The sequence below is a fragment of the Myotis yumanensis genome, unplaced genomic scaffold, assembly GCF_028538775.1.
Source record: "Myotis yumanensis isolate MYYU_CA2020_CCGP unplaced genomic scaffold, mMyoYum1.0.hap1 SCAF_4, whole genome shotgun sequence".
Taxonomy (NCBI): Eukaryota; Metazoa; Chordata; class Mammalia; order Chiroptera; family Vespertilionidae; genus Myotis; species Myotis yumanensis.
Window position 1 is genome coordinate 15,498,118 of NW_027223755.1, and position 26,504 is coordinate 15,524,621.

At 44.8% G+C, this 26,504-nt stretch overlaps 1 protein-coding gene across 1 annotated transcript in view; it reads right to left on the reverse strand.

Moving 5' to 3' along the window:
- The window catches only part of ANKH (ANKH inorganic pyrophosphate transport regulator), a 117,211-nt gene that overhangs the window by 25,090 nt on the left and 65,617 nt on the right, over positions 1-26,504 (reverse strand). The window contains exons 2-7 of the mRNA XM_070411920.1: positions 21,184-21,400; positions 13,206-13,324; positions 10,214-10,297; positions 4,974-5,144; positions 2,293-2,427; positions 28-120 (exon numbers count right to left, since the gene is read on the reverse strand). Of these exons, the coding sequence (XP_070268021.1) occupies positions 28-120; positions 2,293-2,427; positions 4,974-5,144; positions 10,214-10,297; positions 13,206-13,324; positions 21,184-21,400 (819 nt within the window). The remainder of the gene's footprint in view (positions 1-27; positions 121-2,292; positions 2,428-4,973; positions 5,145-10,213; positions 10,298-13,205; positions 13,325-21,183; positions 21,401-26,504) is intronic.

A 26,504-nucleotide genomic window follows, 5' to 3' on the forward strand; every position in this document is an offset into this window, starting at 1 on the left:
CAGACGCCACGCCGCACAGGTTCTCACCTTGTCAAAAGCAGGGTAGACAGCACGGATTTCCGTCAACCAACCATATGGCATGTGACCCACGGGATATGTGGCTGTCAAAATCGCCACTGCCTGCAAGAGGAAGAGCCAGCAGAGTTAGCGTTGGGCATTGGCGGAGAGCATCTCCAGTAGCAGCCCTCTGCATGCGGCAAAGCAAGCTGCCTCAGTGTGGCCACCGCTGACAAGTCACTCCACACTGGGTGACAGGCATCGGCCTACCCCAGGGTGGCCTGGGAGGGGCAGGTGCTCCACTGTGTCCCTGGGGGTGGCACGAGCTGGCCCCGGGAGAGCACCTGGGACCAGGAGCATGGGTCTTGTTTTACACGAGTCCAACAAGAAACAGGTCCAAGTCCAGATTGCTGGCTCGAGAAGCCAGTTCAACCCAAGTCCAGACTCCAAAATCTTTGCTCTCCCCAGAGAGCCAAACCAAACCCTCTAGTCCAGCCCAATTCTTGAATCTCCAATTGTGATTCTGAGCCCTCGCTGCTCTCTGGGTGGCCTTTGCTCAGGATCCACTCTCCGCCTCCATCCTGTCCTTCAGGGTGACTGATGGCACGTGTTGGTTGATGGCTTTACGTATTCTCTCCTTCTGACTCAACTCCCTTCCAATCTGTGCAGGCAGCATAGCCCGGTGTTTAGTTTTAATTTAAGAAAACTAAATAACTATTGCTTACAGGAAGTCAAACATGTTCTTCCATGAAAGCGGGTTTCTGTCCTTCTGTGTACGACAAGGAAGGAAATGAAAACAAAGCATCTAACCCTACACCGTGGCAGAGTCCAACTCTCTAGCTGGCTAGCAAAGGAGGAGTGCAGGCTTCCTCAATTTTAATTGACGTAACAGCCACGCCAGAAACACGAGGGGCGTTCCCAGCAGGCTGAAGAAACTGCGGTGGGGACTGGTACAGTGCAAGAAACACGAGGGCGGAATCAGGAGGGCCTGGATTCAAACCTCCACTTCCTCACTTGCCAGCTGTGTGCTCACCTGCCAAGCCTCCCTTTCCGCTCCTCCAGCAGAACCAGGAGAATAACAACGTCCATCCCACAGGGTTATGGGGAGTCAACGAAATGTGCACAAGTAGATGATCAATAGATGTCCATTCTGTACCCCATGGGCTGTGCCTCTATGCTACGGAGGTCAATTGAAAAAGGGCTCTAATAAATAAATTAGTTGCCTTATTTATTATAAGGGGAGGATGGAATTCTAGCACACAGGTGATCGGGGTCACCTTCTCTTTACTGGGCAACCTAGATTGCCGTATTTAAGTAACACAGCTGCTGTGTGTCAGAAGCCACCCAAGATGATATGACACAATGCACAAAATCCAGGAACAAACTGAGGTGAGAGAAAGGGTTCTGCTTGTGATTTATGTGCTCCCCTTTCCAAGCCGCCAGGAGCGGCTTCCCAGCACATGGAAACTGGCAGGAGACCCCAGGCTGGAGACAGGCTGACAGCGCTGTCAGGGCGCAGTGTAAACAGGAGGCCCGAGGAGCAGCCACTGGCCTTCCTGAAGGGTCGGCCGTTCCAGAGACAGGCTTGGTTCTCCAGCGGGCAGAGGCAGCGGCGGAAACTAATGAAGTCATTTTATTTGTTCATACCATCCTTGGAAGATGGAAAAAGCGATTCAACTCTTTCTTTGGAGTGTGGCTGCCAGTTTCCAGGTAAATTACTTGAGTTGTGAGTGAGCTCCTCATTTGGAGGAGGGCAGGCGGCCAAAGAGCACAGAAAGCCACGATGGGTTGGGTGGTACATGCAGGAGGGCAGAGAAAAAACAGGTGACAGCAGGTGGGTCCAAATGGAAGCAAGGGCCCCGAACCTCTGGGTGTTTTCCCTTCTGCAGCTGGTGGCCTGCTCCCTTGTCCTCTGCAAGGACAGCGGAGAGGCATCATGCGGACTCCGTGGAAAAATGGAGAGGTCACTGGGTGAGAGCCAGACAACCTGGATTCTAATACTGGCCCAGCTTCTTGCCAGTTTTGTGTCGTTAACCATGTGTCCTTGCCTCAGTTTCCTCAAACGGTCATTGAGAAGGATGAATGACATGTTTTCTTTAAGACTCACGAAGATATGGAATTACATGATTATAAGTCTCGAGCTCCTCATGGCTTCCTAGTGGGAATGTGTCATATAATGTAATATCACAGAATTATTTGAGCTCTCAGGATGCACTGGAAACAAATCTGTAACCAGCACGCCCCCCTACTCATTACAAAAGTGAGGAGTGCCCACATCCCCGGAAACTGCCCTACCTCTGTAGCCGCAGAACTGCCGCCAAGGTCCCGGGAAACAAAGAGGTTGACAATAGGTCTACTGATTCTCTGTGTAGCCAAGATGAGCGCCAACGGCCACCAGAAGCTCAGCATCTTTCTGATTGTTGCATCTCCCTGCATCAAGAAATGGAGGCAGGACATCAGCCGGTCAGAGAGAGAGACAAGAGCCATATGATTTCACTCATATGTGGAATTTAATGAACACACTGAACTACCAAGCAAAATAGAAACAGACTCATAGATAGAGAGCAGGCAGATAGCTCTGGGGGTGGTGGTGTTCGGGGGGCAGGCATGGAGGGATTGAGCAAAATAGAAAAAAAAAGAGAAAGAACTCATGGACATGGACAACAGTGTGGAGATTGCAGAGGTGGAAGGGGTGGGTGGAGGTGGAACAGGGCACAGAGGGAATAAATGGCCATGGGGAAAAAATAAATAAAAGGAAAAAGAAAAAAAGTAAGGGAGGCAAAAGTTCACTAAATGCTAGAAGTGGAACAGGAAGAACAATTAGGAGCCAAAGCCTTTCTTTTTTGATGTCAATCCCAAGTCAATTCACTAAATTTAAAAAACAATATAAGGAAAAACCTCTGTAGACTAGCCAAGTTGAATTAAAATAAAATGTACAGTGAAAATGAAATGAACTCAGACAGTTGGCATGCTACTGTGAAATCAAAACACACATTTAGCCTTGAGCGATCCAAACCACTATTTTCCAAACAGGGCAACTCTAACCCAGGCAGAAACCAACTCCATGGCCCGAGAAACAAGTTGGAAATTAGTTTTTGTTTAAATCATCAAGCTGACTGGCTGGAAGCCATGTCAGTAAGAGGTAACTCCTTTTTCTTCTTCTTCTTTTGTAAAAATTGAATTTATTGGCGTTACATTAGTCAATGAAAGTATATAGGTTTCAAGTGTACAATTCTGCAGTGCATCACCTGCACATTGCATTGTGTGCTCACCATCCAAAGTCTAGTCTCCTTCCAGCAACATTTACCTCCCCTTTACCCTCTTCCACCTGCCCCCGCCCCCACCCCTGAAGAGGTAACTTTTAAAAGTAAAAAATTTTTATAATTAAAAAAAAAATTGAAATCAGCTCACAGATATGCCCGGTTGGTTATTTGGGCACTATGTACATCTCCTACAGAGGTTCTTATTTTAATGGGCCCAACCAGTGTGGCTCGGTGGTTGAGTGTCAATCTATGAACCAGGAGGTCACAGTTTGATTCCCAGTCAGGGCACAAGCCTGGGTTGCGGGCTTCATCCCCAGTAGGGGGCGTGCAGGAGGCAGCCGATCAATGATTCATTCTCTCTCATCATTGATGTTTCTCTCTCTCTCTCTCTCTCTCTCTCTCTCTCTCTCTCTCTTCTCTCCTCTCTGGGAAAAAAAAAAGCTCTAACAGAAATCATGTAAATGTTTGGAAGCATAAGTAAAATAAAAGCACGGTAACGAAAATGTGAGAATTTTGTTGAGAATGCCACAGCAAAGATGTGTGCTATCTTCAGCCCAGCTTTCACTAAATAACATTGGTTTTGGTTCTTCACGAGGGTAAAAGTCACATCATGGGACCATCTCAGCCACTTTAATGTGCTTTCCTTTGCTGCTGGCTGCCTGTTTTAGATGGAGTGCCATCATTGAGGTCAATTAGATGTGGTTGTCCTTGGGACAGAAATAACTAGTTCCGGTTTTATTGGTGGCCTGACCTGGGATTGAGGTAAGTGGGCAATACAATTAACGTTCTGACATGATGACAGTAACATGTGGTCAAAGGTGGGGTCAGGGGTGGAGTGTGGTGATTTATTCAGGGTTACATTTAATCACGCACATCTGCCTTATAGCCAGATGGAAATAAATCCAAATGATGTCTAGTACCTAAGGGTAGGAGATCAGCATACGTATAAATCAGGCCCTGTGTACACCTCTGATGGAAAGGAAGCTTTGGTCGTTTGTATAAGATTATACCTTGCTTGTATCTTACTCAAATTTCAAGGCCCAGTCCAAGCTCTGCCTCCATTAGGGAGGCGTGTCGGCCACATCACCCACTTCCTCCTCTCAGAGTCAGTGGTTCTCATTGCAGTGTTCTCACTGCATCTATGCACTGTCTTGGGTTCGTGTCTGTACTGGTCTTATCTGCCAAATAGGGACATACAGCTGCCTGACAGTGGAGAACATATTTTAAAAATTTCTGTGTCCCCCTATGGTGCCTAAATGCTCTTCTCACTCCACACCAGGTACCTGAATGAGCGACTGTGTTTGGCCAACACAGAGTGTAGGAACAACGCCTGGATCCCTGGTGTAAATGAAAAATGATCAAATGTGAGTTCAAAGGGACCATGGGGGCTAAAGTCTTTGATGACTGTAGAATAATTTACTGTTGACAAAAGAGTAAGAAAAACCATTAATGCTGTATGCACTCCTCAGCCTGACTTGAGTCACCGAGCCTCAGTTTCATACAGACATATGGAGCTGGACAGCGACCTCTAAGATCCCTTCCACCTCCAGAGCTCATGAATTCTCCAGCTGTCTGTCCCTGTGGACACTCCCCGGCACTTGACACCTCAGTGAGTGTGCTCAGCGTATTGACTTCTCATCTCATAGAGGGGCGGGGTAAGATTTCATCCCACGCAGATCCACAGACAGGCTGACACGAGTTCTAAGGACGTACCCCCAGCTCTGGCCCACTGTGGTCGGGGATGATGTCGTGGATGTTCCGGTAGTAGCCCAGGCACAGGGTGGCGCAGCGCACAAGGGCGCCCATGTACAAGGAGAGGATGGGGATGAGCAGGGGCTCCCGGCACTCCAGGTGGCTGTGAAGCAAGATGGCTACGAAAACGACCTGTGAGATGGGTAGACGAGAGTGAGTTAGAGGAGAGGAGTCAGAACCAGTCAACAGAAGCACAGCCCAATTTCTTGTACCCAAAGGAAACAGATTTCTGAGGGGAAACTTCCATGTTGATGAGAAAGAGACCAGAAATTGGGCTCTGACTCAATACTGCTCTCACAGAATTCATGGTCAGATATTTGGGATTCACAGGGTGAGCACATCATCATTTTGTTATATTCACCACCAAGATTCTTTTAAGGCAACTGCACATATGGTTAAGGTTATTGCTAAATAATATCTAGAAATGTTCGCTTCCCAGAACCCCAAAAGATACAGTAGAGCTTTACCCTCTTGAGGCTAGATACCTGAGGCCCTAAGTTACCTTACACACACACACACACACACACACACACACACACACACAGTGGTGATCAATGACAATAGTACACAGAAGAGTAGACATTAGTGTTTATAAGATGGAATTCACTAAAAATGCTGCAAAAGTACCAATACCAGTTATTATAAAACAAGCTAACTCAAAAATATCAACTTATAAAAATGGAATAGGTCAAAAAATAGTCAAGAGGGTTATAAATAATAACTAAGTCTCTAAAGCAAATGTAATACTCTATTTACCCTCTCTGTCCTGCAGAAATCCGAGAAGCAGCCCAGCCTCTGTCCAGAGTCCTGGGACCACACATTCCGAAGACCACTGAGGTGTACTGAGTGCAGAAGTAGGGCAATGGGCGAGGGGAGATATCCCCAAGTTACATCAATAGGCAAATATCCACCAACCGGCAGGCATGAAAAATACAGCCCCTCTGAGTGACCCTGACCAAAGGAGGCTCCTCCTGATCACTGCAGCCTCAAGAAATCAGCGACGAGAGAAAGTTAGAAACGAAGCTGGAGACTGAGCAAGACCCATTGATGAGCACATCCACTGCCATCGTGCCCACAGAAAAGCAGGGTGGTCCAAGAAACTCTCTGAACGACATAAAAGTATTAGCTATAGAGGTGATTTGCTTATACGCAGGCAGTCATTTCAAACCCAGTAAATGAGACAGACCCCAGCACAGATGTCCTCAGGGAATGCAGGACCGAGGTGCTGTGGGGCCCCATGGACAAACCAGGCTGCCCGCAGCACAGGGAGGGGTCACCAGCTGGAGCAATACTCACAGTCACACTCACGCTTCAAGGACATAGCAGAGATGCCCATGGCTGTCGCCATGACCACTGCTTCCCAGTGGAACAACTGTCGTGTTAACTAAGAACTGCAGGGAAGCCTCGTGAAGAACCCGCTGTGTCTGGATCAGAAGATTGAGACTTTTGTGCAGTGGACCAAGATGCCCATAAATTTCTTTAATGAATGAGAGGCCTCTAAGTCTCCCCAACATGCAATGCAGACTAGTGTGTCCACAGCAAGTGTAACATGGGACGCATGCAAACCTACCGTGTAAACTGAGATGATTATATTGAGAGGTTTTAAAAAGTATATATGTTTTTATTGATTGTTAGAGAGAGAGGAAGTGAGAGATAGAAACTTCGATGAGAGAGAAACATAATCCATAGGCTGCCTCCTGCACGACCCCTACTGGGGATCAAGCCTGCAACCTAAGCATGTGCCTGACCAGAATCGAACCAGTGACCTCTTGGTTCATGGGTCAGTGCTCAACTACTGAGCCACACCAGCTGGGCCATATTTAGAGATTTAAAACTTGTATGAAAAATGAATAGGTGAAGGCCAACGCCTGGTCTGCCAAGTCCAGGAAGGCTCCCGGTGCCATCAGGATGGCCGCGCAGGATCAAGGAGGAGGATCTGGACTTGAAGGAACAGGGAGCCATGGGCAAAGCGATAAGTGTGGAGATAACAAGAAAATGGTCCAAGCACAGCGAGCAAGAGCGGGACAAAGGGGCAGGAGGGTGCATTCGGCCGGTAAAGCTCAGGGTGAAGGTTTTGTCACTCTCCTGTCTTTTTAAGGACGTGGTGCCACGTGGTCCAACACTTACCATAGCCCTTACGTCTTCATGGTGGATGGTATCACTTATCAATTTAAATAACCCTGCGCCTTGGCATTTCCATCTAGAATTACGAGTTTGAATCTCATATAGCCATCGAAGAATGTCGGGTTATTTTCTGAGGGAAACCTACTGTGTCAATGGTGAGGATTTTCCCGGCGAGAGCCTGTTATGTGCTGGCCCTCTACCAAGTGCCGGGGAGTCAGTGATAAATCACACATCCCGGGCTCTGTAGTCTTGGAGCTGACAGTCTAGGGGAGGAGCCAGAAATGGGGATCAGTGATGCCAGTGAGCGATGATGGCAAACTGCGACAGGGCCTGAGGGAAAGAGGGCGACGGCTGGGGAGCCAGGCTGTGGGGGAGGAAGGGCACCCCAGGTGGAGTGTGTTTGAGACCTACAACCTCAGCAGAAGTAGCGGGGAGGGGAGAGGAGCCAGAGGGAGGCAGGAGAGCTGGGGCAGAACATTTCCTTCTGGGCAGAGGGATCCACAAACACCCCAGTGGGAGAGGCTGGGCCTCTCGAGGCCCCAAAAGGAGGACCTGCCGCTGGGAGTGCAGAGAGCAGGGGGCAGGAGGACAGGCCCACAGAGAGGAAGCCGGGCTGTGGGTCTTTAGCACGTGCAGGCCACGGATTCTAGCTTTTATCTCATGAACACCAGGAAGCAATTTTAAAGCGGGCTTTAGGGCAGTTGTGAGGGGATGGGAATTTCCCTGAGAATAGATCTCTGTGGCCGAGGGGGAAGGATGGACATCCAGGGCTGAAAGGGGAAGGCTCATGAGTTAGGAGGCATCTCAGGTAGTGCAGATGACAGGGGGTTCCTCAGACCAGGGTGAGCACAGCAGAGATGGGGAGAAGAGGGAAGATTTTTTTAAAAAGTCTAGCCCTAGCCAGTTTGGCTCAGTGGATAGTACATTGGCCTGCAGACTGAAGGGTCCTGGGTTCGATTCCAGTCAAGGGCACATGCCCAGGTTTTGGGTTCGATCCCCACTAGGGGGCGTGCAGGAGGCAGCCGATCAATGATTCTCATCATTGATGTTTCTATCTCTCTCTCCCTCTCCTTTCCTCTCTGAAATCAATAAAGATATATTTTTTTAAAAAGTCTAGGATGAAAACTGAAAAGACCTGGTGATGAAGAGGGATGCTCTAGGTTGGGTCCCAGGTGCCTGACCAGATCCTTGGGGTCTAGATGATTCCGAAGGCAAGGGCTGATGACAGCAGAAAGATGAAAGGACTGAAGGTCTCAGGAAGGTCCAAAAGCCTCAAGAAAATTCTCATTTTGATACTGAGCAAGCTAAGAACATGCAGGTGATCATGAAAGGAGACAAACACAGCAACATTTTTCATAAATCCCTTGGCAATATCATTGGAACATATGACTGTTACAATAATAGCGGCACAGAAAAGCATTGCACATTTGAACCAAACCAAGAGCCTTTTTGTGCAACAGTGTGAAACCAATTAGCTTAGTAAAATTTGTAAATAATGGGAATTGCCACTGCAGTCCAAAGCATTATCAACTATTTTCATTTTTATTATTGGCGATTACTTGCCATCTATGCCAAGGTAGTATTTCAAAGGACTTTTCCTAGAAACTATTCACTCATTTCCAAATTCAATAATTAACAAATGCTTTCAGGTAATAAGAGAAATGAAGCTGAGGGTGGGGTGGGGGTGGAAGTAAAAGATTTAAGAACAAAAATTAAATTTACTCCCCCAACCATATTGTGTTAGGAACTCAAACTACAGGGCTTAAAATAACTACTTCGCCAGGAATAGACTGAACCCAGGTGCCAACTGAATCCAGCTTCCATGGCTCCTACTAACCAGACACGTTTATTCTGAATTTGGGAGCCCTCCCAACAGGCGAGGGCCAGGACCAGGTTTAATGCTGAGAAGGAACATGGCTGTAGGTTCGTGCACAGGTGTGTGACATGCGTGTGCAGGCATGCACACACAGTGTTAGCAGGAATGAATTTAAATTGCTTTCAATTGTGATCCATGGAGTAAATGCAATGAATCTGGACATTTAACTCTTGGTCTTTAGGGCTGGGCTAGCAGTTTAACAGTAGATTATTCCAAAAAGATGGCTAAAGGACTAGCATGGACAATAGGGGAAAACCAGGAAGGTAAGCACGGAAATGTTCATGGAATGGAATGGAGAACTGGGAAGGGAGCTTAGAAATCAGTCCAGCCTCCCCCTCCATGGAAAAATCCTCCTCCTAAATTCCTGAATGTTGAACTAAGTCTAATTTTTAGATTACAGGAATAGAATCTAAGTTTCTGCCGACATCTTTCATGTGGTATCCCTGGTAGAAGAAGGAAGAACGGAGAATGGAAACCAGGGCTGGAGCCAGACCCCAGGGAACTGGACTGAGCACAAAGTGCAAGAGAGGCTTCTTCTCCGGCAGCATCCGACTTCCTGGTTCTTTTAAATGTGGGAAATGATGTGCGGGTGGCAGCCCTGAGGGGCAACATGAGCAACAACATTTTTTTTCCAGAAGAAGGGAGAGGAAGAGAGAGATAGAAACATCAGTGATGAGAGAGAATCATTGACCAGCTGCCTCCTGCACGCCCCCCACTGGGGATTGAGCCTGCAAACTGGGCACAAGCCCTAACTGGGAATCGAGCTCTGACCGCCTGGTTCATAGGTCGATGCTCAACCACTGAGCCACACCGGCCAGGCCATTAGCAACAACATTTAAGAATAATTCCTAAGTGCTCTCTCTAAAACTGAGCGATAGGCCATGTGTTGTTAGCCACATGGAGGGCCGAGGGTCCATGCAGCCAAGTACACAGTGACCCTATGGCCACCCCAAGAGGTCCCAGCTATGACCTTAGAGTCATTCCACACGCAAACTCTTTAAAAGTCAAGGTCAGAACCTCTGATACTAATTTAACTTCCTAAAACCCTCATTCTAGTGAGATTATACAGACTGGTATCACAGGAGACTCCTTTTCTCATTGGATTCACAAACATTTACGCTTGACGTACCGCAGAGTGAATGAATGGACAGGAGGCATCTGCCAGTTCTGAGAATGCTGACTGACCCTAGACCACACTTACCTGAGCTATGACATCTGAGATTGAGGCACATCCCACCAGGAAGCTGTATTTGTGTTTTAGGAGAATGCCGGCATGGGTCCATGCCTGCCAGAAGAAAAAGAATTTGGCATGAGGTACACCTTTGGGATGATATTATTTCTGGTTGTTGTGATGTACTGGGCATTCCTGGAATAAGTTTTATACCGCCTAAAACCTCTGTAGTGCAGGCTGGTAAATATTTGGTTGGTAAAATGTCTATAACTGGGCCTGGGGGCTACATCCCTGTTAGATTTTTAAGAGGAATGAGTGACTGCACAGCATTTATCTCGTACCAACTGTATGCAGACTAGTGTACTGGTTAGGGTCACGTGCCTGGTGGGAGAGCTGGGAAAACACCAAGAATGGAGGAATCTCTCTCTCTCTCTCTCTCTCTCTCTCTCAGCAGTTGGAATCACAGAGCAGCAGCCCATCATAAAGAGGGCTCAACTTGGTTCTGAGTTACCACCGTCATTACTGGTTCTCACTGACTAATTAAGGTCCCACTATTTCCTTCTCTTCAAGTTTGGGCGGGATCTGATCTACCACTTTGTGCCTTTGAGGGAAGGAAGAAGAAGGTCCTTTAAGGGGAGTAGACATGAAAAGTGCAGGGGACTGCAGGTTTGAAGTTCATGGTAGGATCAGTTTAAGGATCATCTTCCTAACCTGGAAAGGCCGATCTGGCCTGACACAGAAACGACATCTCATCTGAGCTAAACGGCTCTGTGCCAAGACTTTACATAGCAGCTGCCACATCTACTTCCTTCCTCAGCTTATGGGTCCCAAGGTGCCAAATGTGAAAAGAAATGCAAACTGTAGATAACATTTGCAAAGAGCGTCGGGGCTATCTTTGTTGACCAAAAGCCATCTGGATGATAAGCTTTGTGGTTTTCAAATATTATCTCTCCAACCAATATATCAGGGCCATGCTGTAGGGGTGTGTGTGTGTGTGTGTGTGTGTGTGTGTGTGTGCATGTGTGTGTTGGGGGAGATGACCTGCTCTTTCTACATGTTCATTTTATTTTTTATTAGAAATCTCTTACCTTTGGAGTCTTTTGGGGAATTGACAGATGAAACATGGAAGAAAAGGGTACTAATCATATTTTGGTGTTATACTAAGTGTTAGAAACTCTATCATGGCAAATGAAATGAATACAGCTGAAGAAAAGTGGAATACAGGGCAACTAAGAGTTTGCGATTCACTTTTACTAATAGTCCCATTTCCTGAATTCACTGTGTGAGTGTGATTGTCTGTGTTTACAGAGTCCCATGCAGATGGTGGGCAGGCACAGAGCAATATCCTGGACTCTGTCTGGGAAGCGAGACTGTCACTTCATTCAGCTCTGACTGATCTGAAAGCATGGTGGGGTCACGGTCAGCCAGCAGGGACACCTTGGGGAACCTGGTTCCATGGGTCCCAACCCATTAGCTTTTCTCTTTTTTTTCTGGTTATGTGTCAACCTGATGATTAAAAAAATAAATAAAAAACAAAATCTAGATAATCGTGTTCTGATGGCTAAATTCTCCCACTAAAGTGAAGTCATAGCAATTGAAAATCAGAACCCTCGCATCAAACCTAAGAGTTCAATAGTTAAGGCTACCCTGCAAACTTGTAGAAAGCTGTTATTGATCTAACTGTAGGCAAACTAAGCCTTTTGGTAAGATCTGAGAAGATGGGCCACATATATATTTTACCGTGTTTCATCTTCCATGGATTTGGGGCTGTTGCATCACCTTAATACAGATATCTACTTACCTCAGTTGTCTGATGTAAATAAAACCTGAGGTAGGGATGGTAAAAACTGTACTGGTCATCATATTTTTAAGTCTCCTTCCAAGGGTAATTTAAAATGAAGTCCGAATTTCTTTGGACTTATTTTTCAGCATTGGATATGACTGATATATATATATATATATATATATATATATATATATATATATATATATATATTTGGTTTTTTTTTGCTAAGTCTCCTTTATGTGTATAACACACATGGATAGAAGAAAAGCATTGCATGAGAATTCTTCAGAATCCTGACAAAGAATTTAATCTATGGAAGTGAGCTGCCCTTAACTAATGTGGTAAAGCTGGTGTTTAAAGGAATGAAATCCAATCAGTATATTAAAGAGATTCTTATTCTAAAAAGCTTTAGGTATTCATACCACACAAGTGGTGCATTTATCAGAAAGCCATCCTGATCTCCCATATCATGAATATATCAGAATAGAACTTCACATTTCAATCAAAATTTTCAAATGGGCTCTCTTGCTGCCTGCCACAATTTACAGTAAGTACAGATAATTCTCATAAAATACACTGACAAGGTGGACTGGTTCCCTCAATGGTCAATTGGAACCCTTCTGATTACTGGATATAAAATTGTGCAGCCACTATGGAAATCAGTTTGATGATTCCTCAAAAAATTAACAAGAGAATTACTATATGATCCAGCAACTCCACTTCTAGGCGTATACCCAAAAGAACTAAAGCAGGGACTGGAAGAGATATTTGGACACCCATTCATAGCAGTATTATTCACAATAGCCAGAAGGTGGAGGTAACCAAATGTCCATTGATGAATTAATACACAAAATGTGAAGTATACATATAATGGATTACTATTCGGCTTGAAAAGGACATTTTGACACATGCTACAACATGATGAATCCTGAAGACATTATATGGAGTAAGGTGCTCACAAAAAGACAAATACTGTATGACTCCACTTATATTTGGTCCCTAGAGGAGTCAAATTCATAGAGACAGAAAGTATAAGGGTGGTTGCCAAGGGCTGGGGAGGGGGCATGGGGAGTTAAGTGGGGACAGAGTTTCAGTTTACAAGATGAAAAGAGTTCTAAAGATTCACAACAGTGTGAATGTACTGAACTATACACATAAAAATGGGTTAAAATGCTAAATTTTACATTCTGTATATTTTGCCATAGTTGACCCAAGCCAGCCATCTTCCCTACTCACCATCGCATCCATGAAAGGGAAGGCGGCAAGATAGAGGAAGGCCCTTCTCGTTTTGCTCCCCACAGACTCGTCCACATGGTGCAGTTTATTGATGATGTAGTAGCCTAGGTCACTGTAAGCTGCAAACATACAGAGTGGTATTTAGAAAACGCTCTTTTTATATGCTTTTTCTCTCAACAGTTTAAAAACTATTTTAAATGTAATACTTTTTTTTTAAATTAGGAAATTTAGATGAGCAAAAAGAAGAAAACCATCTACAATCTCAACCCTCTACCTGGTGGGGGGCGGGGGTCATGATGAATACTCTGGGCTCTAATCGCTCAGTTCTTTTATGGGGTGTGTGGCGGGAGTATGTGGTGTATGCTTATGTGTTTTAAGAGAAAATGTGATCATACTTACATACACTCCTTTGTAAACTGTGAACACCTTTTCCTGACATGCTTCTACATTTTCATGGTTGCACTGAATTCCTTTCTGTAGGTTTACTTAGTATCAACGTACTCAGTCTCCTATTATTGTATATTTAGGTGGTTTCCATTATTTTGATATTATAAAAGAAGGCTTGATGGATAGGTTTGAAGCTAAAGGGTTTAAACATACTCTTAATTATTTACTAAGAGAAAATTCCTAGATGTTACTATGCCTTCTCAGGAAATATTTTATAGCTAGCTTTTCACCATTTGCTATTCATTTTGTTTCATTTTTTGGGGGAAGAGTGTAGCAACCTTGGGGATAGCCCTGATGGTGGAAAAATAGTATCTCTGAGGTTCTTTTAAAGTCCCTCCAACACCAGGACTTGTGACCAGTGTGTGACTGGAACATAATGGCACTGAACTAACGAGGGCTGAATGAATGTGCAGGTGCCAACTAGGCATAACGGGAAGACAGAGAAAGGTCTTCCTCATGCGTTAGCTAGGCATTCTGACAGACAGGATCAGCAAAGATGAAGTAAATGATTACGTTTTTTCTACCTCATTGATTCATGTTTAGACTATCCAGGAAGATGATCATCTTTGTGTTTTTCACGGTGTTTTACATCGCGCTTTAATAGAAGTGCCCTGCTGGTTTCGTTCTTTTATAAATATGAGCATTCACGTACTTGACAACCACAGAAGCTGCTTTGAAAGCAGAAAGGAGAGAGAATGCAGCGAGAGTCTCACTTCATGAGAAACAATAAGACGACCCCCCCCCCCCCCCACCATCCCCCTGCAAAGATCGGGGACGACTTATTATCACATTAACTGGTAAAAAGAAATGACTCTCCATCCGTTGTCAGGATGCCTCTTGAATTACAGGAATTAAGTGAGGTCTGTAGGATGCTATCAAGGATATTTAAATGCACACATGGGCGCAGGTATGGATGGTGCTGACCCTGCCCACACCACTGCCCCACCCTGGCAGCAGGCCACTGAGACAACAAGAAGATCCATGCAGGGGGGTAGGTGTCACGTGGCAGAAAGAGGGTGGGAGAGTGGGATTAGTTACAGGCAAGGGACGAGGAAGGAAGGAGGCAGCTTCGATGTCTGTGTTTGAGTCAGAAGGCACACAGACGAACGTGGATTAGAGAAGGCATGACGGAGGCATGCAGACCTGAACTAAGCTGACGGAATCACAGAGTAACACGATGATGTGCTTTAGCATGCAAACTGTCTAGTTTAGGTGCTGAGCCTTGGAAATTTCATCTCAGAATCTATTGTTGCTGCTGTTTATCTGTACGTGTGTTTTCATTCATTCAGGAAACGTCCCCTGGGACCGGCAAGCAGGTGGTGCTGACCCTGCCCACACCACTGCCCCACCCTGGCAGAGGCCGCTGGCCACACACAAGGCAGTCAGGCTGGCGAGCAGAGCGGCACAATGCCAAGTGCAAGAGGCCAGCGCTGGCTATGAATAGCACAGGAGCTAGAATTCCCTGCTAAAGGTTAGAGTCGATATAAAACGCCAGCTGAGTGGACTTGGCTGAACAGCCAAAGCTGGGCCGCACAACGGGTGACGGGCTGGAGGGTGGTGGTGCGGCTTGAGCTGTGTCCCCTCACAATTCCCTTGTGGAGTCCTAGCCCTAGTCCTCAGAATGTGACCTTAATCTGGCAACAGGGCCCTTGCAGATATAATTAGTTACGATGAGGTCATACTGGAGTAGAGTGGGCTCCCGCCCCGATAGGACTGGTGTTCTTCGAATTTGGACAGAGACAGACACGCACAAGGGAACGCCACGTGGACGGGGAGACAGAGGGCAGGTGACGCCTGCACAAACCAAGGGCGGCCGTGGGTGCCAGCAAAGCACCAGGAGCGGCGAGAGGCCTGGACCAGTGGCCTCACGGCTCAGAAGAAACCAACCCTGCGACACCTGATCCTCTGGCCTCCAGATCTGGGAGGCAGCCCATTTCTGTTGTTGAGCTGCCCACGCTGCGCACACAGGCGCCTCCTTGGAAAGGGAGAGGGTTCTTTTCCTGGGAGACTCCAGGGCAGCGGCAGGAGAGATGGGACTTGTGCTGACCGCGGGCATATGTTTGCTGTGTGGCCTGGGAGGGTAGAGATCAATGCAAATGAGCTGCTCGGCCTTGGTAAATATTCCTCCTCATGTTAGAAGAGTGTGACTAAAGCAGCGAAAACAGGCCTTTCTGCAGAGTAATGCAGGAAACATTCAAAGCTTAGCAGGGTCTGAGGCTGATGGTGCTGAGCCCCGCCCAGCTTCCTGCAGCCAGCAGGGTCTTCTCATCCCTGCTGTTTGCAGCCTGCAGCTGGTGCTGAGCTCTCCAGGGTCCCGGTCCCAGCGTACTTAGGGGACCGGTGGGTCCAAGGCTGCCTTTGCTTCTCTTCCCTTCTTTTCCTCCTTTAGGTACTAGAAAAATTTGGAGGCCAATAAAAGCTTTTTCTCCTGTTCTTATTTTATTTTATTTCATTTTTTCTTTCTTCCCTCTACTCCTACCCTACACGCAGAAGAGACTGGTCATAACTGCAAAGGTTGTTTCCCCCCTGTGAGCAGGGATATAAATCCGAGCAGCTGTCTGTGCCACCCCCCCTCCCTCCCAGCCTGTGCCCTGGAGCTGTTTGTGGCTGAGCTGTTGGCTGGGGGTAATTTGTTTAAAGGGCTTTGCATGGAGTCCCTAATTACCAGGTTAGCTGCCTCAACAACATCGAGTAACCTTCAACATTTCTACACTGCCTTCCCAAGATTGTTCTGAAACAGCTTGTAGTCCTTATGAAGAGCAGAATGTTAAACAGGAAAATTGAACAAGGTGTTTAAGCAGATGTAAATGGATTTCCTGCCGGGGCCGCAGTAAGAGGACATTGGCCTGACCTGTTTACAGGTCGGCAGTTTTGACTGCCCAAACAAGAAGACACCAGAGGGCCCATCCACATCCGGGCTCCTCTGACCTCAGCCTGCCAGGGTCATGGACCCTTTTCAGGATCAGTGGTTCTCGAGCTTGTTCATCCAGTAATTAACCAGCTCTTGTTGCAAAAGGCCATGAAACATTAATATTCACCAAAACAAGTCTATATACCTGCATTTTCCCATGGAATCGAGGAGAAAGCCCTCCTCCCATTTTAGGAACAGGATAATATGTGTATTTCCAAGAGGCAAATTTGAGAAACCGAATTTTAACTCAAATCCCCAAGTTCCGAAGTTTGAAAGTCTCACTACTGATTGGCCCACTATGTTCTGTTTATTAGACACAGGGGCCGGTAACTTCACCCCTGTGTCTCTAACGTATCATTTCCAAAGTGGTGTGTTTGCATGACTGATATTGAAATCACTTTAACAAAAGTGGTTGAATGACTTCTGCATGTCGGGCAGTGTGCCACCTAACATATAGCTGTAGAGAGTCCGGTCATCTGCATCAGGCTGGTTCACAGACATATGATCAGCTCATCCATAATCTGCACTGTGCAACATTCATCTGGAAGATATGGGGATGGGAGGTACAAATATTGCCCAGACCCTGGACAGGTAGCATAAACCTATACACAAAGTAAGTAAATGTGGAATATTAATACAAGAACAATTCTATCTCACTGGCATCAAGACATGGGAGAGAGGGTTTTGTAACGATTTTTGTATAATACCTGCTTTTCTCTAGAGAACATGCCTCAGTATGTCTGAATTCCCAGATCTGGCCCAGTGTTTGCAACATAGGAGGTGCTCATTATATATTGATTGAATAAATTCATGAATCCATAACCCCCAAAGAGGTGATTGGGACAGACTGATTGCAAAAATGTCCCATCAGAGGCCATTTAAACCAGCTTACAGTCAGCTGACAGCCCCCCAGCGAGCCCACCAAGATCAGCAGAGCCTGCTCCTATCAGCTGACCACAGAGGCATGAGCACAGCCATCATCCAAAAGAACCACCCAGCCAACCCATGGTCTGGTGAGCAAAAACACATGCTTGTGTTGTGAACCACTGAATATAGCGGTGGTTGGTTCTATAGCGATAAGTTGTGAGACTGTACTGAAACTGCCCGTTCATGCCTAGCCCCCTCATTCGTTTAAATTACATCAACTTGTACCAATTCACCCTTTAGAGGGCTGCTTTATGATCCATGAATAATGGAAAAATTTGTTGACAAGGGAAGACTGAGAAACAGAACCACTCTAGAAATGACTTCACTTGTTCACGGCAAAACTGTTGTTGCTCTGAGCTCTGCTGACTGCCCAGGAGGTTTTGGACATGGAAGAGGCTTACAGGTCACTGTTGAGAATAGATGTGTAAAGAAATAAATCCACAGCAGTGGTTTCTACATCTATGTGAAATAGGGAGTCAGGCAACACTAAATCCATGCAGGTGATAAGAGTTGGCCATGAAACTGAAAAACTGCAGAACACCAGGGTGTTGTTACAATCATGAGCCACCTTTTGGAATTTTACATGGCTAGAGCAAAATATTAATTTAGAGCACTGGGTCAAATTCTTGATTCTGTCTTATATCAAAGAGAAGGGGAAAATTAGAAAGAGTTGTGCTGAAATACAAATGCATTCAAAGCCAGTGAAGAGATGACCCACTCATTCCAGGAGGCTTTTCCAAACCAACCCCCGAGAGAAGGAATCGCTTCCTCCTCTATGCTCACATGTCCTCATATAAATGCCATTGAAAAGCTGGAAGATCTTGCCCTAGCCTGTTTTGCTCAGTGGGTAGAGAGTCGGCCTATGGACTGAAGGATTCCAGTCAAGGGCACATGCCCAGGTTGTGGACTTGATCCCTAGTAGGGGGCTTGCAGGAGGCAGCTGATCAATGATTCTCTCTCATCATTGATGTCTTCCCTCTCTCTCTCCCTTTCTCTCTGAAATCAATAAAAAAAAAATGTATATTTTTAAAAAGTTAAAAGAAAAACTGTAATATCCGGATTAAAAAATAAATTCATTAAGGCTATGGAAATAGCACCTAAAAGGGAAAGTTGAAGACCATTAGGCTAATTTCACCTGAACGAAAGAACGTAGAGAAGTTAGGTTTCAAGCCTGGATTCCCCTGGTTCATATTTCCACTCTGTGAGTTAAACCTGGTGAGTTTGTGATATATATATCTCATATATATAAACCTGGTGAGTTTGTGATATATATATATTCTTATGCTTCCTGCAGGCCCCTCAGGAGCTGTGCATGAATGGAGTAGATATTCATTTCCATATCAGTCTAACTAAGTATCGTTAGGAAGATGGCCTGAGAGCCCACAATGACTTCTTGAGTCCAATGTATTGGGAATATTTGCCTTTTTGGTTTATCTATGTCACTGTTCCCCTGCCACAAGCATAGCTATCCAAGAGGTGATTATTAAAGGAGAAAAGTAAGTAGCTGTTTTCAGCAGGACTAAAACGTGAACATGGGTTTAAATGTCCATGTAGTTGACACATAAAGTAGAATCTGAATGGGGAGGGTGTTTATTGATGGTAGAAAAATAGTTTTGGAAAAGGTTGGGGATGGTGACAGAGCAACATGCCATCGGGAGCCTGTGGTCAAGTTAGTGAGAAACAATAAATGAACAAGACCAAGGTATGGAAAAGCTAATGGGGTTACTAAAAAAAGAAGGAGGAGGAAGGGGAGCAAAGATGCTTGATGCAGCAGACAGCAGAAGGCAAGAGTGATTAAAGGGTTAGGCAGAAAAGTGAAATGAGGCCAACAAACTAGAAAGAGGGCAAATCATTAAAATCTGAGTGTTGAGTGCTCAGAAGAAACTGACATGTGCTTTCTCAGCAATTGGAGAAAGCATCTGTTTGGTAGAAGAAAAAGCGCTAAGATTATAAAAATATTAAAAGTGGAAAAAAAGGATTGCTAAATATATCTGGGATGTAGAACCATTTTGGGTCAAATTTAAGATTTTATTATTCTATTTTAAAATTGAAAAACTGCCGAAACCGGTTTGGCTCAGTGGATAGAGCGTCGGCCTGCGGACTGAAAGGTCCCAGGTTCGATTGTGGTCAAGGGCATGTACCTGGGTTGCGGGCACATCCCCAGTAGGAGATGTGCAGGAGGCAGCTGATCGATGTTTCTAACTCTCTATCTCTCTCCCTTCCTCTCTGTAAAAAAATCAATAAAATATATATTAAAAAAAAAAATGAAAAACTTAGATTTAACTTGAAAATGACATTGACGTTTTCCTCCATGACCACATGCTCCTCACAACGGTTTCAATGACATAGGACACTTAACTTTTCTCTCCCATATTTACTAACAGCTACTAATAAGCTATTCCTCCCCAAAGTCTTATTCAACTGTGACTGAGACCGGGTGGTAGGCTCATTCAGAAATCCATATAAAAAGACTAGCAGCAAAAGGGAACGAATTTACCTGCTTAGACATATGTCATGTATGGAGTTTTCTCAAATACATACGTCATCTTTGAAAATGGCCCAGATCAAATCTAGCTGCAGAAGTTTTCTTCAAAACTTAGTCCACAAGTTAGTATTCAGGGTGTATGTTGGGGAGAGATAAGCTCCTCCTCTCAACCCATGCCCTGAAGTTCTGAGCCTAAATTAAATGATGAATATCAACCCTTTGGCCGAACATTTGGCCCATGTGTAGTGTCTTCCCATCCCCACTGCTCTTAGCTCAAAATTCTCTGCTACATTAAAAAGGCAGAACACAAAGGCCTTACCCCATTTCCTTTCAGATTCGCAGTTATGTGAGTAAGCATTAGCTGCTATCTGAGTACACTGTAAATGGCTTGGGTTAATCTCCTGGCTCCTTTATTCAACCAGTGCTGGTTTTAAGGTTCACAAGGGGTTTCTGAAGTGTCGTTCGCAAGTTCTGGGCAAGTGGGTTCAATACATGTGCCATTCAATTTTTACACCAGGTAAGCCAAACTGTTTAAAAGCCATGAAGTTCTGAAATTATGGCCTCTGGGTTTTATCACCACTGAGAAGGCAGTAGACGCAGAGCTGTGGCCCTACAGGTAGGTGCTTTTCCAGGGTCCTGGTGAAACTGTAGGCAAGTGACGATATATGTGATACGGCTTCCTTGTTGTTTCATGGGAAGAATGTTGTGCCGAAAGTATTTAGTTTTGTCTTTGAATAAAACAGAAAAACGAAGCCCTTTGGAAGAAGTTAATTTTAATATATAATCTGTCATTTGTTCTCGCTACGGATAAGTGTTCATTTTAAATAACTTTATTTTAATTCTTCAGATTAAGTGAGTGTACAATAATGCACGTCTCTAACGAAAGCACCCGCTCTCCTGTGGGCCTTACTGAATGCTGATCCTAGACCGCATCACTTGTTCATGAAATCTCTCCCTCTGCGGGAATCAGAGAAATGGAACTACATTTTCCCAGAGAAAATACACATTCCAGGCTACATTAAAAAGGCAAACCACCAGGCCTTACCCCATCATTTTCTTGAGCTGGGAGCACGAGCTCCATTCCCTCCGGCTCTTGAAATTTGCATGACAAAGATTTAATAATTACCGAAGAAATCACTTATTACAACACATAGATTTAACGAAATGCAAAGGGATGCGAAATGACCAAAGCTGGGCCACAGCCTTACCTATGAGGGTGTGAAAGACCGCGGCGATGGCGCCGGCCACCACCATGCACAGGACGGCTTTGGTTCTGTCTCGCTTGCTGTTCACAAACACCAGGCCCACATTTTTAAAGTCACTCATGGGACCCGTGAAGAACTTCATCAGGGAATAGGCCAGTCCGTAGCTGGCCAGCATCTCCACCGCATCCTCCTTGACAGCCGCGATGCCCCGGTTCAAGGCCTGCGAGGGGAAAGACAACCCACAAACAGCATTAGAAAGCCCTTCTCATCTCCGGGGAATCACACTTCTAAAACAAAGCTCAACAGATCACGTTTCCATGGAAACGCTAAGCAGCTTATAGGGCAAATCTCACTGTAATTTCATAAAAGTTATTAGTTTTCATTTTCATCCATATTAGCTTCCGTCTGAAGTAGCTTCCTGCGGGGGAGATGCCTGTCCATTAAAGTCATAAAACACACGCAACGAGCATTTTATGCTAATATCAGAAAATAATTCTAAGAAGTTTTGGTTAAAAGCTTCACACGTTAAATGCTATTAGTAGGCTGAATCTATATAACAGCAATAGGCATTCTGGAAATGAGTCAACCACTTTAAATGGAGTGGATAATTATTTGTTGTTTCTTTAAAGGAAGGTGTGTGTGTGTGTGTGTGTGTGTGTGTACTTGAAATATTGTGTGTGCATTAGGTAGGTATTCTTCACGGCCTAGAATGAGTTCTGTGCTGTGAATAAAGGTATCGAAGGAATTTATTATGCCATCAATGGATGCTATTCACTCGATTCTTACTGTACTTTAACTTGAAATATATTCCTAAGTTCTGTGCAGACAGATATGAAAAGAAAACCATTAAACCAAATATACTGTTTTTAAATAATGCCTGCTCAACAAGATGCAATCATAGACTATTCTGATTATATTAACCAACCTCCCTGAGGGCCCTCTGAGGCACCAAGGGCTTGGCCTGGTCAGGGTGGCATTTCCAAACTAACTTTCCCATCAACTAGACAATCAATTACACTGGAGATGGTGGGAATGGATGTCCAAGTGGAGAGAATTCTATTTTTTAAATGTTGCCAGAACATTGTCTTGGTCTTTATGTACAGACAACTGACTGAGCAGAAGGGTCAGCTTTCTGCAGAGTTCTATACTTTTAAAAATAGATATTATGTTTTAGAGCAGTTTTAGATTCACAGTAAAATGTGCGGAAAGTACTGACCGTTTCCATACAACCGATGCCCCAGTACAAACAGCCACCCCCCACCACCATGTCAACACCACCTACCACAGTGGGATATTTATTACAATCAATGGGCCTCCAATGGATGCATCGTTATTACTGAGAGACCACAGTGCATATCGGGGTTCAACTTGGTGTTATACATTCTAGGGGTTTTAACAACCATGTAATGACATATATCCACCATTATATAGTTGGACATTCTATGCAAAGCACTTAGCAAAAATGAATTCATAAGAAAGTATCAATGTGCAAAATGATTTGAGAAAAATCTAGAATTAAAATGTATGATAGGCCCTAGCCAGTTTGGCTCAGTGGATAGAGTGTTGGCCTGTGGACTCAAGGGTCCCGGGTTCAATTCTGGTCAAGGGCACATGCCATGGTTGTGGGCTTGATCCCCAGTGTGGGATGTGCAGGAGGAAGCCAATCAATGATTCTCTCTCATTATTGATTTCTATCTCCCTCTCCCCTCCTCTCTGAAATCAATAAAAATCTCTCTATATATTTTAAAAAATGTATAAAAGCTATAGTAATTCAGTATCATTCTCTGACAAAGCTAGTTTCTGGTAATTATTTCCCATTATATCTCTAACCCTTTGTCATCCCACCCAGATCCCTGTACTGGGCAGTGCACCCATGCCCAGATATTGTGATCTGTCCACTAATGGCTCACAGCTGCCCCCAGCCACTTTGGGTAGGTTAAGCTACACTTGACTCCCAGGCAGCATGGGGCCAATGGCTGCCTCATGTGAGGGACCATTGCCTCAGTGAGGGACCATTCTGGCACACTTGGTGCTCCAGAGCTCCATGTGGGACCAGGTGGAAGCGAATCTAAAGAGGAGACCACATCCTTACTTAACTCTTCTCCACCGCCCACTGCTCCCCTCTCCTCCTGAGAACACTTGCTCCGTAAGTCACTTGGACAAGAATTCCCCAACACGGGGTCTGCTTCCACAGAACCCAACTCAACTCAGGACACCTTCTAATTACACTCCTCTCAGCTGCTGAGAACGGTTACGGTTGGTTCTTTTTCCTTCTTGTCCTTCCCAGAATCTAGAACTGTACATTGGTTTACTTTTTCATTGCTGAAATGTTTGTTCAAATTTAAACGAACATATGACTTAGTACAAGTTTTAAAAGCATACCGGAGGGCACCTAAATAATGTCGATTTAGACTTCGTATGTGTCCACTGCAATGCTTTTTTTTTAATGCTTTCTACTTGTACCAACAGTTCACTGACTGAGCCGGAAGCCCAGTGCTGAGGCAGGTGAGAAGGAAAAGGGCACAGGAGTGACAGCGCTGTCCCCAACACCGAGTGTGAAAGCTCCACTGAGCTCACCATTTCTGGTCATGTGAGGAAAGAGCACTGGCTTTAGAGCCACGCAGACCCAGTTGGACCTGCTCCTATCACTAAACTACGGCGTGGCCTTGGTCAAGGTCCTTATTCTTGCTGAAACAGCCCAACTGATCTTAGACTGGATACAAGCGGTGTACAGGGCACACCAAGCAGTGCCTGGAGAAGGCACTAAAAGCAAGGATTTTTGCATATTTTGTTTACCACTCTACACCCACCTCTTCGTTACAGCACAAAAGTTCAAATATTTGTTAAATGAATGAGCTATTTCCCACCAGGAACTGTAATGTTCATACTGATTTTTATGAACTTAAAAATATTTTATTACAAGATGTTATTACTTGTAAGATAAACCATTGATTTGACATTTTTAGTGATCACATTAAATGTACATAGTGATTGGAAAACATATCCCGATTTTAAGAAATATTAAAATGCAAGGGGAAAAAGGAGCTTTAGAATTGAGGATATTAACATTATCAGCCTTTCTATTATTCCCATTTGTAGCAAGCATTTCCTCAAATTTGTTCACTTTCTTAACTTCATAATTTTCTTCTGACACAGAAATATTTATTATGTAGTCGGTCAATCATTTCATGGAGTTTCTTCCCATACTTATGGACTCTGCATTCTTACCCACCCACAGATAAGGTAATTTTGTTCTAGTTTATGGTTTCATTTGCACACTTAGCTTTTTAAGCCTCCTGGAACTTATGCTATGAGATATGGCTTAAAATTAATTTTCTCAAAATAGTTCATTTCTTGAATAAAACACTCATTACTCATTTGTTTGGGATGTTTCCTTATCAGTCATTAGTTCTTACATAGCCTTCAGTCACCTACTGTCTGCATCATCTGTCTGTCTCATTTTGTTTACTCTGTTTTCTTTCAGAGCATGTTCATCACCTGACATTACATTGTCTGTTTACTTGTTATTTGTCTTATTGTCTCTCTTGTGCATTTGAAAGCAAGCTCCATGGCATAGGAAACTTTGTCTGGTCCATGCTACATCCCTACAACACGATAGGGGGTCACATGACCACTATTTGAGAGAATGTAGTGAAGTGGACACAAGCAGTATAAATGTTTACTGAGGCAGGTGAAGAAATGAAATATGCTAATGAGCTGGGGACTCCCAAGAGGAGTTTATTCAGATGGACTAGACAAGGAAACACCTCCACAAACGTGTTATTTGAGCTGAGTCCTGAAGAACTAGAATGAACCAGTTGAATGAAAAGCTAGAGGAAGGCACAGGCCTGCAGGAGGGCTTAGAACAGAAGGGAGGCCAGTAAGAGGAACAGAGAGGGAGATAGGGTGAGTTTGGAAAAACAGGCCACTCGAGGTCATTCCAGGTCATGGTGAAGAATGTGTGTTTTGTTCTAAGAGCAGTGGGAAGCCATTAAAGGGTCAGAGCAGAGGGTGGACAGAGGCTCACACTGGCTGTGGGGATAAGAGTGGACTGGAGAGGGAAGAGCAGAAGTAGGAAGTCAAGAGTTTTGTGGTCACCTGGGAAAGAGAAGGCGTTGGCTTGGACTAGGGCGGATAGAGGAGATGAAGAGAAGCAGAGTGCTTTGAGAGTTCTTTTGGATGTAAAAAGAATGGAACTGATGGTGGACTACAGGGTAGACATGAAGGAAAGAGAAACCAAAGATGACTTGAATTTTTTGGCTTGAGTCACTGGTCAAATGGTGTAGCTACTGACTGAGATGAGGAGACTGGGAAGGGAAGATTTGGAAGGAAAAAGCAAGAGCTCCATTTGGGGGCTCCTGTGGAGTCTGAGCTGCCCATTGAATTCTAACAGAAGAGTCAAGTAGGATAGTTGGCTACATGAGTCTGGAGTCCAGGGGAGATGTCTGGGCCACCGACATAATACAGTATTGAAAGGCAGGAATTAAATGAGATAATCTAGACAGAATATAGAATGAAAGGAGTCCGAGATTCATCCCTATAGATTAAACACCGTCAGGATGTGGCAAGCTTTCCATGTTACACTAGTATTAGAACTATGCTGTAGTTCAGCATTAATGAGCTAGCCAGTACTGTTCTGGCCGTGTTACCCCAGAACACGGGCTGCATCTCTCGCCAAGACCAGAAAGAACAGTTGCTGTGGCTGATAAAGAGGAAGAGCTACAGTCCTGAAATTCAGCTAAACAAATGTCTGCGATGTCTTTAGAATGAATTAGGCCTTGAGTCAGAATACTGTCCCCAGATAGTCATAAGTAGCTTCACCTGCTGTCTACAGGCAAGTTTCTAAACACTCAGGAGCTTCCAAAAGTGAACACATATTAGATGAGAGCCATATCTTGCAGTACTCCAACTATGGTAAATATGAAGCTGCCCTTTAGCCACGGCCTGGCCTGGTCCCTGATGGAATGGGATAGGGCCTTGCTCAAACCCAGCAATGTGGAACATCTGACTTAGAAACATACCGGGGTCCAGAAGGTGTTTAGTGGGTCCTACATGCCTGAGTATCTCACAGTGATTGCCAACTTCATGGTGTTCTATTGTATGATTCCTCCTCCCCCTGCCTCCGAAAGTTAGCAAATGATAGAATATTAAAAAGTAAAAAACAAAAAACAAAAAAAAAATGCAATATCACACAACTCTGGGGAAATGGCTAAAAAATCCCACATGTCATCTCCCTGGTATGAGCGGTCTTAGATCGTTAAACCCTAAGGGAGATTCTGACATTTCAAACTTGGGCTCTGGAAACCAGAAACATCTCTGTACTG